Source organism: Sitodiplosis mosellana, unplaced genomic scaffold, assembly GCF_009176505.1.
Source record: "Sitodiplosis mosellana isolate CC-2019 unplaced genomic scaffold, AAFC_SMos_1.0 Smas_scaffold_2, whole genome shotgun sequence".
NCBI classification, from domain to species: Eukaryota; Metazoa; Arthropoda; class Insecta; order Diptera; family Cecidomyiidae; genus Sitodiplosis; species Sitodiplosis mosellana.
The window spans coordinates 4939139-4959155 of NW_022595245.1; the positions used below are offsets into that span (position 1 = coordinate 4939139).

General features: G+C 38.4%; 1 protein-coding gene across 11 annotated transcripts in view; it reads left to right on the plus strand.

The window, feature by feature from the left end:
* LOC129565296 (tyrosine-protein phosphatase Lar) overlaps positions 1-20017 on the plus strand; it is a 396243-nt gene that overhangs the window by 329208 nt on the left and 47018 nt on the right. For 7 of the 11 annotated variants that reach the window (XM_055440015.1, XM_055440016.1, XM_055440017.1 and 4 more), the window contains 2 exons: positions 13400-13441; positions 14045-14335. In XM_055440015.1, coding sequence (XP_055295990.1) covers positions 13400-13441; positions 14045-14335 — 333 coding nt within the window. The remainder of the gene's footprint in view (positions 1-13399; positions 13442-14044; positions 14336-20017) is intronic. The other 4 variants (XM_055440021.1, XM_055440020.1, XM_055440022.1 and 1 more) reach the window with 1 other exon arrangement.

The window sequence follows — 20017 nt, forward strand, 5'->3', positions numbered from 1 at the left end:
GTGTAATTAAAACACACACACATGTCAAAGACATGGCTTAGTGACAGCCTTGAATGTTGGGGAGATTCGAGAGTCGTTTTGTGTGTATTCAAATTGTCTTGCCATTAATTTTGTTTCAAATACGATTTCGTGGATTTCTTTTTTTTACTGTGTTTAGGCATTGTATGTTGCCAGTTATTTATTACCGGCGAATAACGGATATCATTTATCTCGTCGACGTCTGTCACTTCACATGTAGTAAACAACGAGAAAAAACGATTCAATAGACTAAAACATCCGTAGGCTGGATTTTGTCTAATTTAATGATGACTCTAATTCGTTTAGGTCATTGAAACAATCCAACTCTCTGGCGAGGGGCGTGAATGAAAGAAAAAACGGATATTACAGAGTGATTAAAGCGTTTTATTGTTTGATTTGAAGCATTTACAAAATGATAAATGAATTTATTCAACGCATCGGGCATCAGTAGCTGAAAACAATTTGTTTTTCCGGGTTTTCCTCAACCACATTTCTCGATTTCATTCATCGAAGCAACAAAAAAAAGCGTATAAATGCAATTAAAAATCTTACTCCACCGACCTTACCTGGTTGTGTGTTGTTCCACAAACATCAGTTTGATTTTATTGAATAACACTTAATTGTTTTCTCTAGTCGTTTTTGTTTGCTTGTGATTTCTTGTTCTAATGAATGGCGTTACTGGTATTCCGAAAAGATGCTATGATTCAGCCATCATTACGCTTGAATTTGCCGTTGTCATGGTGCAGAAGGTATGGTGCGCAAAAAGTCAAGCGATTCAATGACAAAACAACGAACAAATTAAACTTAGATACAAAAAGGCATGCAAGAGAAAGAGGAAACAACCACAAGATTTTGTTATGCCATTAACTGTAATGATTTGTTTCGTTTCTTCAAAGTATTTACTTGTCGACGATGAAGCACTGCTTTCATTGAAGCAGAGTTTCTTTTTTTTATTATCCAACAAGGCTTGTTGAACAAGCATAACGACCACAGTAAGCATCATTCAGTGGAAAACTTTTCGAACAAAAAAAAATTGATTGAAACAAGAATGTTGAATTTACGTTCTATTTCGATTTTTTTCTGCATTCTTGAAATAGGGTGTGATATTTAACTCGATCAAATTCCGATTGAAATAATTTCGCCGCTTTATTTTCAACGCATATCGAATTGCCGGTAAATTGCAATTGACTCCTTTCGACGTGGCGCGCCGATATACCCTTCATTACGGTAAAATTGTGTATCATGTATCGGGCGTCTATTTTTAAACTCGAAAGGCAAAGAGCAAGCGGTACAACCAGAAACAAAGTGAATGTCGAAAGGTGCGAATCGTATTACAAGCCGTGTGTGTGTTTTTGAAAATGTTTCCTTGTCAATGGCATCCGATCGGTTGTGTTCGTCTTAAATTGCGGCCCTTGTTTTCACTAACACGTGAAATTCAATCGATTTTGAATTTTAATTAAAAGCACACATATTTTCAGGAAGTATTTCCATTTGTGTCGGTATGTTTCTTCTTCTTTTTCCCCGTTGTTTTTATTTCGTATAGAATTCCAAGGCATTTTTTTGACGCGTGACGAGTGGAATCGCGTGCAGCACCTATGTACGGTGTTTCGATGATAAAGCGAGCGAAAAAAACAAACAGCGAAGCCAATTTCAAAAAAAAGTTTGCCATAATTTTTAATTTATTTAAACTAGTGCACATGGAATCGATGTCATTACACTGATACGCTACATGAATTTTCATTGCGATAATTCGAAAACAAAATGCATTTTTCCCCCTCTGCTGCTGTTGTTGTTGTTGTTGTTGTTCTTCAATTGTGACAGTCATCCAGGATCGGGTAAGGTGTGACGCGCGTGCACAGAACGCCGAAGCACTCGACTGATTATCATAAAATGTTGTTCGGGTGTCGTTCATTTTGACTGCTAATGTGTACACAGTTAGCGCTCTCGCTTGGCTTTCTATCCCGTGTGCTCAACAACAATGACAGCCGTGTGACAAAGCGATCCATTTTACGGTCATTGTGTTGCGAATGTATGTGCTATTTTTTTCTACTTTCGACTGCTGCTTCGGCTGTAGCTACCGCTTTTTCGCGCCTGGGTGCGAATCGCAATTAATTGAAACAATAAACTTTATTGGATATTACGCGTTTCGGTGGTGCCTCAAGTGCCGTCCAGATAAATTGCCATTTTTCGGCGTCAGCCCGTGAATTCCATACCACCGCCAACACACACACAACATTCATTTTCAGCATGAGAGAAAAAAAAACGCAAATTACACAAATTACATATCGAAAACCATTTCGTAAATGGTCGACAACAAACATGCGTACAAACGTTGAAAATAAACACCAACAAAACGCGCACTAACGATACGAGCAGCCCCCTTCCGGTCGCGTAAAATGCATTGACACCCGAGATAGAGAGAGAGAACAGCATTTTAATATGTTGATTCGCTGCAGGTGTTTACGTTTCGACCAATTTCTCGATTTCAAATCGACCTAAAATTTACCGTACCAATAAAATATCAACCAAAACCAACTGATGGAAAATACTCATACGTTTCCACCAGCGCAATGTCATTAAGTCAAAAGCCAACTAGCCGTGTGAAATATATTTCACTGCGGGTACAATTGATCGCAATGAATGGGAAAATATAAATTTGTACACATCACAACACGAACATGCCTATCGAACGCACACACACACACACACACACACACACACACACACACACATTTCTGACTATTTTCGATCGGACTTTAATTTGTTGATGGCATTTAAGCTATTTTTCACTCAAACACAACTGACGGACGCTGTCATAAACAACACCATCACCATTCGATATAAAGAGTAATAATCCATTTGCATGGCCGCTTTTTACATTCGATACTTCTTCGTTTTTGAAGGAAAAAAAACTATTTTCACCTTCATAAAAAAAACGGGCATTCCATTGATATTATTTTAATGTTTGTATCCGTAAAAATGCATTCGTTAAACTTAATGGCCACTCCATTTCACAGATCATTTATAGAACGTTTCAGTATCAAGAGCATAAGTTGAGCTATTTTCTACGATTATAACTTGATTTGGCGCTTTTTCCCTCTATCTCACTCAAAATGAAAAGAAGAACCGATTGCACGCCACTAGAATTTGAATAATAGAAAGGTTGCAAGTGGATTTTACTGCGAAACCGTCGTCATCGTTGTTGTTGTTGTTGTCGTCGTTGTCGGCAATTTCTGTCTGTTTGATGTTGCGTTTTTGGAATTCTTTGAATTCCGGAAGTGTTTAAAAGATTGTACCAACAGATAAGTTTCACATTGTTTGCTTTTTGTGCTTGTTTTCGTTTCCGCTCCGTTTTTTCTCTCGTTCCACGATGTTGTTGCTGTTGTTTTTGTTGTTAATGCCAGTCACCGAAATAGACTCCAGTGTCAGAGTGAAATTAGTGGAGCGTTATTGTTGGCACGTCAAAAAGTTTTCGATGGTTGTGTATCGGGTTATCGAAACCGTGCGCGTCAACACGGAGCAGCGATTGCAAAAGGGTTTGTTCATGTTTTCATTTTTTTTCTCGGTTGTTGCTGTTCGAAATCGATGTTAGTTATTTGATTGGCATGCACATCCTATCCCATTGTTTTGGTTGTGTTTCCAAAACAATGTTCTCAATTGAATAATCCATGGCAAATGATATAAATGAACCGTGATTCGATACGGTTCTGGTTAAAAAAAAATATGTATGGGATCTATGCACGAAAAAAAAAACACAAACCAGCGTAGGACGAGTAAAACAGAAAAAAACTGAGCGGCACAAAGTTGCGCGTTTGAAAGTTTCACATTTCATGGATATCTTGCCCGAAGGTACAGTTGTACACAAAGCAATTTGCAATATTTAATAAAAAACGAGAATGGCTTCCACTGGACGCAATGGACGAATGAAAAGAAGATAGAAGTAGGAAAAAAACTTTTCGCAAGACAAAACACACATGAAAAATCCATCGACTATCGACTTTTAAACTTTGTGAATTAGTAATGTCAGCGTGTCTGTTGTTTTGTGTTCCATTTCCATCTCGAACCCACCGATCAAATGCGGCGACGGCAACGGCCGAACGAGAGAAGAAGCCAACACAAAAATCTCCGGCATTTTCACCGGAGGAGCAGCTTGTGAGCAAAAATCACACACTTTTCTCACAAATCTACGTAGACAAATGCACTGAAATAAAAACACAGAAGCATCGTATAATAGCTGGCTTTTACAAACGAGAAAAAAAGGGATCATGCAACAGAAAAAAGAATTTCAAAGTAAAAAATTTCTCTCTCCCTCGTTTTCTCTGTAGTCAAAAGCTAGTTCTCTCGCGAAATGTTCGTGTTCAGAATGTGAAATAAAGTCGCATGGGAATGAAGTTGGAGAGGAAAAAAAGTTTTCCCCAAAATAGCTGGTATACTCAACTGTACGATGCGCATACACTCGCAGTAAAAAAGCACACGAAAGTATTCACTGTGAAAAAAATGCGGATGAAATGGAAAAGAACAGCAAAAAAAGGGAAGAGAGCAACAGACACATGGAGAGAGAAAAAAAACGATGATCTAAACTAAAAAGGCTCAATTTGTAATGTATCCTCTTTCGGGCGAATCGAATGCGAGAGATGTGCACAAAGTATGCAACTGCATTCATTCGCTCTGTTCCTCTCATTCTTGCTGCCTCTCGCTATCTCTAGCTTGCTGTTACTTTATCTCTTGCCCATTCGCCACCAAAAGTTGGCGTGCCCATTGCAACGTAGTTAAAACCGTTGAATGCTATTTTGTCAAACCATCAGGCCACACCATAAATGTCCGAAAATTGAGTCTCTCTCTCTCTCTCTCTCTCTCTCTCTCTCGCTGTGTAAGTGTTCATTTTGAGCGTCTGTCTCTGCTTCTCCCTTTTCCTCTTCTTCTTCATCACAAATGGTTATTTGTGAAACCGGAAACAGTACCAAAGTACTGGTGTATGGCTGATAAAAATGCATCGGCGATGCCAACAGCGCAATTAATGGGGATTTTAAAATATATGTTTTTGGAAATGCAAACGTTTTATTGCGAGGAAATGAGATAAGTGTCGTTTTTTTCTGCTTTCTGGCGATGGCGGTGGTGGCATCGACGATAACAGCGCAAAGCGATTGCCAAGTACATATAAACACTCGATGAGTATGACGATGATAAGTGCTTGTTGTATATGTCATGTACCACTAAATGTACAATGTCAAATGTGTCAAATGCCGAATAGCTTTTAAGTGCACTTCCTTTTTCATTGGCAATTTTTGTTCTTTTTTCGCTTTTACTCACCCACCCACTATTGGCATCATTGCGTTGCACCCAATCAAGCTCATCATTGGCTGTTGCGAAACGAGTGGAACTAAATGGTTTTGCGATTAAGTGAACTGGACAAGCGATTTTACCTTGCGAACATTTTTTTTTGCAAACAAAACAGCAGACTTCATCAATCACCACCAACGGAAGCACGCAAAGCCACTCGCCGAACTCATTTCCTTCCAAACGAACGAACGAACGAATGCGTAATACAGTTGTGCACTGTTGACACACACACACATACACAGATTCCAAATCTCACAACACCATTTATCATCATAAATATTTTATTGCTTGTGACTCGATTAATATTCATTACACTCTGTGTAGACAAGTTGTGAAGACACACGAGAATTTTAAATTACGGTGCACCATTTAAATTAATAATCATTTGGCAGTGTGCGAATGCGCGAGAAACGAACACCGAAACAAAGAAATTCAATTAAGCTTATGAAATATCCCGTTGATTTTCCACCTTCATCCGTTATTAATTACGATGATGCATTCGAACAAAGGTTCGTTGCGTAAGACATCGTTGCTGTATATTGTTCTTTTGCAGCGAGATTCATCAACAATTTATCAATTATACACACACAATGCAATCTTGCTGGAAAGGCATTGGAGAAACAGCACGTTAAGCAATGCTTACTATGCATTAGATATGGTTTTATTAAATGTCTTGGAAATGTGCATTCACCATGGAATGGGGTCAAAGATTTCAAGATTTCATAAAAGATTCAGATGTTCCTTTGAAGATCCAGAAATTCCCTCAGAACCCAAGAGTCTTTCGAAGATTCAAAGAGTCTTTCAAAATGAAGATTCGAATCGAAAATTCAAACTTTGATGTATACCTCTGTCATTACTTCAAACAAAACATTCACAGCAGCGACAAACCCATTTAACGTCATTCGAATTCCATTTAACCGATTCATTATTTCCGCACATGTGCAACCGTTCATTCATTCATTCGAATTCGATAATGGAGAAAATTAAGCAAACGTTTAATTTGGATATTGGTTGTAATTTCAATTTGGTTATAGCTCGAGATGAATGGGTGCATTGCTAATCGAATTGATTGAACGAGTGAAATTTTCGGGTTAAAGGTAGTCGGTTTTTTGTGTTCCGGCGAAAGAAAAAACGTGAAGAAAATGCATAAAAGTAAATTGGATTTTTCTTCTCGTGCGATTTCATCGTTTATCCTGCTACCGGTAATGGAGGTTCAATGCTTATTGAATTGTTTTAGACTTCGTTGCTACTTTCGTTTCCAATTTCATTTGTTCACGTTTTTCCTTGCTCTCCCTCTCTGCCTTGCTCGCTCGTTCGCTCGTTCGATATTAATCTGTTTGGAAACCCTGGAAAAACAACAACTGAAATCAATTTTCAGGATGAGTTTTCCTTCGAATCGTTGTGTGTATGTGTGCGATTCCCCAAAAACTACTTCACATTTTGATACGATCCACAATTTCGTTGTTGCTTCGTTGGTTGTGTTTTGTTAATAAATGTTTGGTTGCAGGTGCTTTCATTTTGACATCCGGTTCTGTTATTATTATGTCATTATTACCGATTGTTTATTCATTTAAAGTTGTGGTGGTTGGTTGTTTTGTTCGGTATGTTCAGTCGAGTTACCACATGTTCAATTACATACTTGCGAAAAATTGGACAAGACTCGACAGATTCAAGATAAAGCGACGTCTGCAAAACATACTACACTTCGATTTCGACGGGAGATGAGAGTGAGCAAAAAACAAAAATGATCAGAGCGAATAGAGAGAAGAAAAAAAACGCACACTCAACTTGGGTATTTACCCATAAACAGAGTGAGAGCAAGAACATCGTACATTGACCAAACATTCGAAAAGCAGTAGCAGCAGCAGTAGCAACAGCAGTGAAGCGCATTTCGCTTTTTATATCGGAAGAATTTGTTCTGTGTCGAAAAAAAAAATGAACGGAACGAGAACCGTTTGAAAAGTACCAAGTCTGCTTTAAATTGAATCGAAAACTATCGGAAACGAAACGAAAGCGATATTCATTCGAATTTATGTTGTTTGTCTTTTCTCGATGCATCGTCGGTGTGATGGTTGTTGGCAGAACAAGACGCGCATTCATGTATTGAATGGATGTGAGTGAGTGAGCTAGAGATTGGAAGAGTGAACGAGAGAAAGAGTGACGAGAACCAACAAATAATAAATAGATTTTAATACATAGTCCTGTTTGATAAGCTCTTGCTCTTGCTCTCGTTCTCTCTCTCTCTTTCTCTTCGTTCGCATCCATTTTCGGCAAATTGAATTCCATTTTCCGTTAAATACAAATAAAAATCCATGTTCAGTTCCATAGTCGCACAAACAAACACACATATACACACACACACAAGTGCTTCTTCGCTATTTATTTCGGGTTCAAAAAGTGGTTAAAAAGCAAATCTATTTATCGAATACTCATATATGCAGCCGGTTTCTTCTTTTCTTTTACTCTTTTTTTGGATTCTTCCAAGTTTTTTTCCTTCCGTTATTCCCCGTTTTGCTCATTTCATTCGATGCAATGATGATTCTTGAATTCAGATTACTTATTTGTGTATGTGTGTTTGGATTGCAAACGCATGCACAATATTGGATGGAAATATGTTGAAACCATTCAAATGGCCAGAAGCTCTAGCTCTTTCTCTTCAACATTTAATTTGAATTTCGGATTTGATTTCAGTTACATTTCTCATCGAAAAATGCATTCCATCAAATCCCTGCACACATCTATCTGCACTTGAAAAGTATTTTCTTTATTTGTACAATGTTTATCGCGCATACACACTCACCCAGCGAAATTATATTGTACAATACACCATTTTTGGGTGAAACATTCTGTTTCGCCATTTATGTGCCCATAAAATTGTGAAAGGTGAGCTAAGAGCATCTTGATATTCTTGACAAAACTTCGCTTTTGTACGCAATAAATGTGTTTAAAAACCAGAATCGTATGCCATCAAGCGATTCCAAGTACCACAATGGAATCTTTGTTAATCAATGCTCTCGAAGCATTTTTGCCAACTCGCAGCATAATATTGAGATTGAATATTTTAGTTTAAGAGAGATGGTATGGGCGACAGAAGGGAAGAGGGAATGTTTATGTGCGATGCGGATGTTGTGCAAGTGAAATGTGCATCATCATTGCTACTATTAATCTCATTCCCAAGAATTCCCGGAGAGTTAGAGCAAGAGACAGAGTGTGGAACCAACACGAGACAGAGGGAGTGCGTCGTCTCGATTCAAAACTCGCAAAGCTCTTTAAACGATATATTCTGCTCTCCCTCTCTCTGTCCCTCTCTCTGTCCCTCTCTCTCTGTGTATGTTGTCGTGGCATTGTGCAAATGTATGGCTCCGTTTGATGTGCGCTTGAAATGCCATGAATTTTCTACTGTTTGATATGAATTCGCCTGTCGTATGAGGTTGTTTAATGCTTCTTAAAGTGCTCGTGCCAAACCAAACACTAATGCCGTTGTAAACGAAATCGTAAAATATCCGGGCCAAGACACGACGCAACCAGAGTTAGAATGTGCTCCGAGAAGGAGTCGGAAAGAGAGAGCGAGAGAAAGAGAAACCAAGAAGATTGTGTTGAAGCGGCTCTGGTGACAAAAGCATTAAAATCGATTTTACACTAAAAATACGTGCATGTGTGTGCTGGGAGAGAAGAACGCGCGCGCTCATGTGTGTGCACGCGTTTACGTAGTTGAGTGTAGATTTTCAAGTGTTCCAACTAAAATGATACTGCTTGCACATAAAAACCGAGATTCAATTGCACATAATATCAACATAAAACCCAAAGCAATAGCAGCAGCAGCGCAAATAAAGCACTTGATGAAGGCTTCAGCTTAAGTTTGTAAACAATTTAAATTAAAAACTTACACACCGAAAACCAATACAGCAAAACCGAAAGAAAGGATTGACGACGGGCTGCTGTTGGATAAACTTGCTTTCAACATCAATAAATCCTTTCGGAATCGATTTTCAAAGCGTACGAATTGCATTTCATATTTTGACTACTGATATCTCGTTTCATTTGTTCGTTCATGCCAAAGGACACCACGCGGCAAACACAAACACAGACGATCAACGCGTGTATAAGGATAGCGCACATAGATCAAAAAACCACTTTGCCCAAGTTTTTCGGTAGCTGGGCGATAATGTACACTGTACAGTGTACACGCGTATAGAAAAAAAAGTGCCATAATTTTTGCGTGAAACTTACCTTTAAATGGTTGGGGAAAGAAAGGTTGAATTCGTTGGGCGGTTCTCAATGAGAGACACAAAGAAAGCTGCATCTGGAGCGAACAAAAAGAAAAAGCACCCATGATATTTTACGTATGTTAAAATAAAAGCCCGCTACGTGATCATAATGCCAATGTGTCCATTGTTTTCCATTTCGCATCGATGTGTATTAAACGTAATATATTGTGTGTGCGAATGAGCCATTTTGAGGCGAACGATATTCACCAAAGTGATAATACGCTTTACACACACATCCACATCCCCATGAATACACACGGTGCGCGTTCGCCCATGGATTCGATTTCGCGTACGATTTGAATTCAATTGCTATCCATTCTCGCCTCCCCACCAGAAAACTAGCTTAAACACATACGTGTTTGCTTGTCTTTCATAACTCAAATGCCATCTTCATTCGGGATTGTAACATATCATTTCGCATGTATGCGAAAGGCAACATATTTTTGTTCTTTCATGCATCTGCACACATCTGAGAGACTATTTAGGTAGTTTTGTGTGTGTGTGTGTGTGTGTGTGTGTATGCTTGTGCGTTTCAAGGCAATGATGGGCCAACGAAGAAAAAAAAATTACATGCCGAGAAATTGTGCAAAGAAAGCGGAATCTCTTCGATGAAAAGGAGAACGAACGAAATGGGAGATAGAGAGAGGAAAAAAGCATATCCCGGGCAATATGAGCCAAATCATTTGGGGCCATAAAGCTTGTATTCAGCAATATTTACAACGTGTTATGAATATAACTGCCGCTGTTACTTTAACCTTCTTTATTACCCTCAACACGATGCTGCTTGTCGCCTTTCATATGTGTACGTATATAATAACTTAGCATAGTTGCGCTCTCTTTCTCTCTCTCTAATGCTATGATTCATATGCTGGTATCGTTCGCCGTTCGTTTGTTTCGTGTAATCATCATCATTGTTGATATCATTTTTCTCTCCATTGTTCCGTTTATCTTGAATGACAATCGCAAAATATTTTTTTCTCTGTCCAACGATGAATGCTACAGCAGCTTCTGTCTTTTTTTTTCACTTTCTCTCATCTCTTTTCGGCTGTTCGGTTGGTTTTAAATATGTAAATTATTAAAATGGCTCGAGCTTAACCGGTCGAAAAGTTCTGGAAAAAGCTTCCATTTGGGATTATGGGCTGAAGTTGATAAATCGGTGGAATTTCAGCAAAATTAAATTAATTAAATTCATACGACAAATGACATAGAGATAGAGATAGAGACACGGGTTATAAAACATGTTGGTTAGTTGCACAGCACCATTTTTTGTGCAAACTTTTGATCTTTTCGGCTGATACACATCAGTTTTCGTTAGTTTGGTAAATTTTAATTTTGTTGTGAAGTGCTGACCCTGATTCCCATGCAAAATGCCCCGGTTCATGGAAATGAATATGAGAACGATTCAGTGAGTGAGTTAGACAGAGCCGAGAGCACAAACAGCATATGGTGCATATTTAATTTCAGACGCTTTTTCTGCAATGGCATACATGATTTGCCATGGAGAGCGTCAGCCGAAAACTCAATAAATTTATACAGTGTTTGCGGGTGTGTGTGTGTTTGCCGTATTCAAGCTGGAGCATGTGTGTCAGTCCGAAATTGAATAGACCAAATGACAAAGTGTCTTCATCAAAAACATCCACTCTTCTCGTTTTCGGTATGTCAACCCGAATTACATGTGTGATCTTGATGAATATATGAATTATGTTTGTACCAGTTGACATAATCATAAGCGCAAACATCACACAACCGAAATATATGTTTCAGCAATATTTGACGACAACAACACACAAACACACATTCCGAGAATCTCCTTTTTAAGTCGGGCATTCCAGTGCCTTCTACTTGAGCTGGATATGATTGCTTGAACTGGATTTCAAACCAGAAGCCAGATACACACAGCTCGAGTGTGATTGTATCTCTTTTTGGCAAATTCACTACAATAATTCGGTAAATAATTCGGTTCATTCGACCTTGAATTCCAGCGTCGTATGATCGTGTGTGTTGTTGGTAAACTACCAGCAACTCTTTTTCTCCATCTGTCTCTGTCTATTTCTCGGTATCTGTCTTTGAATCTGACTCGGTCCTTCTCTTTAGTCGACGGCATTCTGTTTGTGTAGAAAATATTGAGAGAGATGACAATGGCTATGAATGAAATAAAATGAACATGCACAGCAGATGGCATTTTGGATTGGTAGCAACACTAGACGAAATCGTTTGCTTAAATTATGAATAATTTTATCTTTGACGACATTTCGTGTATGTGTGCGTGTACGTGTGGACGTGTGTACGTGTGTGTGAATTTTCAGCCGCTGTGAGCGATGCATTCATTCTCTGTTGACATCAACAAGCGATGTGCATTTTCACATCACATCACACACACACACACACACATAAAGATAAATGGTTTGAGAAGAAATATTACCTCTATTTTATTGCCATTAAAAGTGTCTCAATTTAAACGGTATGTTGCATACGAATGTCATACCTTTTACTTATACACCGGGCCATCAGAGCCATCAACTTCTAATTTATCACAGCCAACGACTGGCTCAAATGAAATGAAGACGAAGACAACAACAGCAGCAGCAGCAGCAGCAGCACCAAAAAATCATAAACACACATTTTGACTGATAAGTTTTTGTCCTCCGGCTGGATTTTAACTAAAAGTGATAAAATCATTCACTTGAAATGTTTGAAGTTGGAAATGAGGTTGAACACTTTTAGTTTTAACTTTGGTGACTAGAAGAATGTCTGCCCTGAAAAGTATTCGTGTGTATTTTTGTAAATGCAGACGAATTCAAACATTTGGCATGCGCTAGTGTGTATGTGTCTGTGTGGTAAAATGTATGAGTCGTTAGCATGTATATTTACGAAGATTTTATGTGATATCGCCTCAAGGGTGTGATAAATTTTCACAATATTAATATTCGTAATGGTTCAAAAACTAAATTATAACATCCGAACGTATTGTTCCAATGGGAAAAAAGCCAACTAGCTCATCGCTGTTGTCGTTGTCGGTGGTGTGGGCGCATACGTTGTTTTTTTGCGTGTTACTACTATTCGCAACGGTCTCATTTGGTGCATTGAATTGAATTAAATGGTGGAAAGTGTGAGCTAAAATAAATTACTAGCGCACACACAGTACACACACACACACATATATATATATATATGCAGACCCACATCGATACACAGTTCCATATTATACAGACACTTGAAAATATATATAGTTACTTAAGGCACACTGTCGTGCATTTATCATCGTGCTGAAGTCGAAATAAAGCGATGGCACCACCATTTAACCGAATGTTGTCAGCGAGGAAACGGGCGCTGCTACGTTCAGCCACTCAGATTTTTGCTATATGGTCTTTCTGTTTCACATACACATAAATTTGACAATTTTATGATAGCCCAAAGTATGCAATAAATAAATGAAACACTAAATTAGGAAATTCTTCATTGCAATTTTCGTATCCTCAATTTTCTCCATCCATATATTCCTCCCCATTTCCCCCCAAAAAAGAACATTTTTCTTGCTACCGAATCATTTTGTCTGTGGTGAGGAAAACTTTGCCAAATTACCAAAATGCCACCAATTCACATACACAAACCTATTAAACAACACTCCATAAAACAATTTAAATGTAATAAAATCTAAAAACTAAAACATAAAACGCTTAAAACCAAACAAAAAAAAAATAACCTATAAAAAAACCCGAGTGCATAAACCGATATAAACTTAACAACTTTACTATTCCACAACTTCGTTGCAGATGGAAATTTTTCTGAATTTCCATATATACAGTATCTAACACGTAAGTTTGGGATAAAAACACACACATCAATCCAAAAAATTGGATTTTTTTATTGAACATAAAAACAAAAATTATATTTTTTTTTAAATCGTTTTAACCAACGACAATATTTCACAGGACAAATTCAATTAGCAATGGAAAACAAAGGAAAAATTCAATAACAATTGCATTAAATGGCATAAAAAATGCATCATCGTTCATCATATTTGTTTGTTAAAGCGCGCTTCGCGGATCATTTGTTCATGGGAGGAGATTTTTGATGGAAATCAATGAATGAATAATGATGATTTTAAAATTGAATTTTATCATTACCATAATCTGACACTCTCGACCATTTTTTATGACGAATTTCAGCCGCTCGATTTGGCTGGACATTGAACATAGCTCTTGAAATCCAATTGATGGGTTCATCCATGTTAAATATATGTTAATGAGATTATTGCAATTGTTATTGAATTTTCGAATTTTTTCAATGAATGACAAAGTTATGTTTGCATAACTCTCGAAGTGATAATGGTTCTTCTCTGGTTCGAAATCAATTTCGATGACATACGTATGTTTTTTTCAACGTGGTAATTGTTTTTCTTTTTGTCTCATTTATAGATCCTCCGGAAATAACGAAACGACCGATTAATCAATCCGTTCGAGTGGGAGGCGTCGCCAGTTTTTTCTGTGCAGCCCGAGGTGATCCAATTCCGACGATAGTATGGCGTAAGAATGGCAAAAAGGTATCGGGAACACAAAGCCGATATTCGGTACAACAAATGAACGGACAGTCTATATTGCGTATTGAACCAGTACGAGCCGGCCGAGATGATGCGCCGTATGAGTGCGTCGCTGAAAATGGCGTAGGTGATGCCGTTTCAGCCGAAGCTACACTCACCGTCTTCGAAGGTAAGGGTTGAAATTATTACAATTTTCCCGCGGATGGAACTCACTTAACTATAGCATTTAACAATCCATTTTGTAATTTGATTTTGTTGCGGTGGCGGCGTTGAACAAACAAAAAAACATACGCAAACCATCCTTTGATCCTAATAAACATCATTATACATTTCACTGGAATCGCACGGAATTCAATTAACTCACCGGGAGCTCACCTGAAGCTCCTACACAAACGCACATTCCGACAATCAGAAGCAAAGGCAGCAGCAGCAATCGAGTCGAATGTTACACAGATTTTCCTAATAAAACGATGTGTAGAACATTTAAAATGGAATTCAAATGGGTTTAATGCAATAGTTCACGCTTTATTTAATTCTCGTTTTCGGTTTTGTTCACATCGTTTTGCATTTTGTGTCCACTGCTTTCTCTCTCTGGGTGGTGTTTTTTCTTCTGTCTTCCTTCTCATTTTGTATTGTGAGTTTTAATTTCGTGATGTTTTTGGGATGTGAACGTTATGAAAAGCACAACAGAGCGAAGCGAACGAGCGTGATCGAGTGTGGGTATGCATTGAAAATGAATCTACATGTTGGAAAACTTCATATCCATTACCACAAACATGGCACTTTTTTGAATGCATTTCACCATCGTTCCATATTCGATAATGCCGTTGGTGCCACTTCTGCTCGTGCTGCCATCACCACTGTGTACATGCTCCGATTTCGATTGTGCTAAACAACGATTGTAGTTCACTTTTAACATTTTATTTACACTGGAATAAAATGAGTGCCTGACTGCTATGATGACTGCATAAAATTTCAACTCCAAGCTACACAATACTCGCTATGTGTGTGTAGAGAAATGTGGAAATGTTTTTGTGGTAAAGTGTTATTTCAACTTGGGACCGCGTTTTTCTCAATGCATATTTTTTACGTGAGTTTCTCTCTCTCTCTCTCTCTCTCTCCAATTTTCACCATGTAGAAAGTGTTCGAAGCACGAAAAGCACTCTTTCGGTTGCCCTGCGACTGGGCGAAAACGAGTGAATGCTTTGAAAACCGCAACACGAACGAGTTGCACGGCAAGTGGCATCAAACATAATAAAAACAGATTGTTTTTCATGATAATGGGCTTCACGCAGTCAGTTTAGTGTTATTTTTGTGCCCCGTTTGGCTGGAACGAAATGAGAAAGAGAGGAAGAGAGAAAGAGAGAAACTGAGTTGAAATGCGCTGTGGAGCGCATTTTGAATTTTGCAATTTTTGCTTTCAGTCAGCTTTTGCAGTGCACACACACACACACTCTCTCTCTCTCTCTCTCTTTCATTCAATTTCACAGCAAAGTCCATTGTAAGCGCACTGTTTCGCTTCGTCGATGTGTCGTTCGGCTGTTGGTTGCGCTCATTTTGTGGAAATATTCCATGTGATTTGAGCGATGAGTTAAACAAAACCGTCAACAATAGAAAAATATTATGTGTGGAATTCATAGACCGTTCAGTTCACTAGCTCTGTGAATATCAGGCTCGCTGCCATTGCAATGTATGCTGTTGTGTGTGATTTTTTCCCTCTGTTTAACGACGTATTAAACAATAGCAACTGTGTAGCACCAGGGAGTCATTACCGTGATTCTCTCGAGTGAGTGCAAAAATACACAAAACGCCACACAATCATGGAAATAAATGTGCTGCTGCCTCTGCTACCTCACACATACAACCGATTCGTTTATTATCATATATGTTCCGTTCTCACCAGTCAACGTAATAATATGAACGCCACTAGTTTTACTATAGGAATGCACACCCTCGCAGTTTGCCTTTGCCCGTTTACACATGACTTACGTGCAGCCGGCGATGGCTGGTTTCGTAGACGACAACCGCTTTTTTTCAGTGTATGCAAAATTTTTAAAATGTAAATGATGCAAGTCCGGATGTAATGGGTTAAAATGGCAAAAAAAGGAATGAAACTGTGGTACAAAACGGGGTTCAGTTTAATGGCTACGACAGAATTTTTTTTCCTCTACTCACCTAAGACACACACACTCTGACTGACTACGAGTGCTGTTCAGACTCTTTCATAGACTTTTCCCTCGGCACTGCACCGCAAATGTGCACTAACCACACCAATATCAACGCCATACATTTGACCGATGATTCATTCGAACACTTCTGGTCTTCACACACCAGGACAGTTTTCCGCCACTGGACGATATTTCCAATTGAGCACATATATAGACACATCAAAACCAAGAGAAAAAAAATTCCACATGCATTTTGCTGATAAGTACACTTTTTACGTATGTTTGATGCCGGCTTCACTATACACAGTGTCGCTCTGCTTCGATTGGCATATTTTTTCCTCTCGACAGCGAGAGTTAAAAAAGTGGTCGAGACCGGAAAAAACCCAGCATTCAGCGTAACATATGACGAATTTCATAATCAAATATAATTTATGATCGTCCCATAAATGTAATATCTGTTCGATGCGTTTGCCTATGCCTACCTTCATTTGATCGTATTTTTTCCCATATGTTAGCTGTAGAAAGGATGAGAGTGGAACTGAGGGGATAGGGTACAAAAAAACGTTGACCAGTCAAAAACGGAACGAATTTTTGCAACTTTTTGATTTTTGCATCATAAATCATCGCTTGCCCACTGTCACACTGTTACCGATCGTTCCCATAATGCCACACTTTTTTCCATCGTTTTACCGCTCGTCATTCATGCATTGCCGACTTTCGATGCATTTTTCGCAATCGAATCACACAAAAACACAACCCCATTGGAACCGATACACTTTCCGAAATCGAAGAGTGAAGATACGTTTTTAAATTAGTGAAATTCATCACCGAAGTAAAATATTGAACCTCGGAAAATAGAAATGGCAACCGATACAGAAAAAAGACAACAACAACAGCAGCCATAAGTCATAAATCATTTTTTGACTATTTATCTATGAATAATTTTCGATCAGATGGACTTCATCCACTCGCTCAAAAGCCTCTTTTTTTAAACATACTCGCGCTACGATTTCGCCAATAAATTATTTGCAAACATGAAATTGAATTTTAAATTTAGATTTTTGATTAGCTGATTGAAATTCTGGAGTTGGAATACACCGAGTTTTGCCACCAAATATGACTTTAATTGAATGTCCAATTGAAAATTTCAATCGCCAAACATCTAATTAGAAAATAGAATTTTAAAAGTCTGGAATTTTTCGTGGAGAAATTTTACCGTCCAGCTAAAAATGGCACGTCACTTCACAGTGGATTGAATGTAATTGAAATGGATATTTTGAACCTACATCAAACCGATTTCAGTTCGAAATGGATGAAAACTGCCATATTATTAATTCAATATATCACTCAGCGTCTAAAATTAGGGGCAATTTTCTAATATACATCTATCGTTGGTATACAACAATGTGGCCATTGAAAGCATCTATCGAAATCGATTCGACTCGTATGCTTAATTCATCCACGCAAATGGATCACACTTGCTGTGTGAGAATCAACCGCGAAAAAGCGTGAAGGACAATCGACGCGTCGTGTGAACGACTCGAACGAAGAATGAGTGAGAGAGAGAGAATCCGTAATGATAATTACCGAGCGCGAGTGACGACATTGGGTACATTTTTCTATTCAAGAAGCCTTTTGTTGTCGAAAGAGTGACAATTGAGGCTCGTTATGGCATCGAAGAGCGAACAAAAAAGTGAACAAAGCCTCACCGGCTTGTGAAATCGGATTTTTGCGCTTTATCATTATTCATGTCCTTCTTTCGATTCCATGCCATTTCATTCTTTTGCCACATAGCAATTTCCTCGGCTGTGTATGTGTGCACAATGGAGAAACAGCACCAGCACCCAGCGAGAAAAAAAAAACTAACAACAAACGATTAAAGCACAAGCGGTCGATCTTATCTGTAGTGTTGGTAATGATTAATCACAATGGTGTACAACTCCTTAACACCGTCTGATAAGGTTGGCTGTGGCTCTAATGACGATAATAAATATCCTGCAGTGGCTTTCAAACGAGACGACAAAGAAAACCTTCGAACGTGTAAAGAGGCTATATGGAAAAGCGAGCGGCTTTGCCACAACACATATTTTATTGTGAGTCGACGACGACGGCACAACACCAATGTTCATGTGAACGAAAAAAAATATCTATGAAAATGTATCGGTCAGAATGGGCTGAACACCGCTGCGTTTTAGAATGCTTACATGTGAAGATAATTTAGTTTGACTTTTCATGTGTCCATTTTTGTGCCGATAAAAGGTATGGCTCATTTGTTACAGAAAAAAGTGTCACTTCAATATCCTAAACGGAAATGTGTTGCGTCTGAAATATGTTGAAGTTCAAAAATTAGCCGAGATTGGGTTTCATTATAAAATGATTGGCCAATCTCAAGCAATCTTGATTCGGAATTTCGAATCGTTGGAAAATCGTAATGATGCACATGAACATTGTAGTCAATACCGAGAATGGGATATTCCTGAATGTGAAGCGTGATTCAGAGGGAAACCTGTTTTGTGTATATCGATTTATTTGGAGATCGGAAGAGAATGGAAGGCAAATCGGTTGTGTGTATCGGAAAAGCGAAGTGGACACACATAAAACAGCAAAATATCCTTTACAATCTGAAATATGCTGTCGACAGTTGTTTTTCCATATTTTGATTGCGTATCGATAAAATGTGTTTAAACATTTTGCCATTTTATCATCGTCGCTTGTGTTTACCGTTTGCCTCATTCTCAAAATATTGGACGCTTTGAAAATGGTTGTATCACGGACTGATGTTGGGAAAATATTCAATTCATTTCGATTGTTGCATGTTTATTAAGTTATAGCACATTTGATGTGGTGACATATCTCCATTTGCTTTACGTTTGCAATTATTTACTCTGCATTTGGCATCACTAACTTATGCTGTAGTTGAAGTTTTGCTCTCTTTTCAACTACAAGTTTCTCTTTCCACTCTCTGTACACGGTAAAGGAAATCGAATATATCAGAGAACATATGTCGAGTATGTGTGTGTAGCAGCAGTAATGAAAATTATGTTGAACACAAAAGCTAGAGATACGGACCAAATGCAATGCGGAGAGGTATAGTGGAAAAAGCGGCAACATAAATAAAAGCATCCGAGAACCATCAAATAAGCAAAAGAACAATAGAGTAAAAACATCCGAAGTTTATGTATATTGTCAGCACGTCGAAGTGTTGCACGTTTTGATAGAGAAACGAGCCTCTCGCCCGTTTTCATTGCAACAACAGATTTCAGTTCGACATCCATACGAGAGAGTAACGAACATTGTATTTGTAATCAGTCAACAAAGATTGCATATATGCATAGCTCAACTATCGCACGCATGGTGAAAGAGGATGCATGAGAAAGAAGTGGAAGAGAATGAGACACTTGAACGAGAGGTAGAAGCTAGAGACAATGGTGTCATAGGTATGAAGAACGAAAAATATTAGAGCTATCAAATGCACGTCCTACCAAAGCTCATTGTATCACTTTAATTTAAACAAACGCCTTGTACTGCATACAAAATGAAGTCTAATGTAGACCATTAGACAAACATTCGCAGCGTCTCGTTCGCACGTACATTTTCGTACACACGCCGAACAGAGAGAGGGAGAGAGAGAGAAAGAGAGAGAGAGAGAGAGAGAGAGAGAGAGAGAGAGAGAGAGAGAGAGA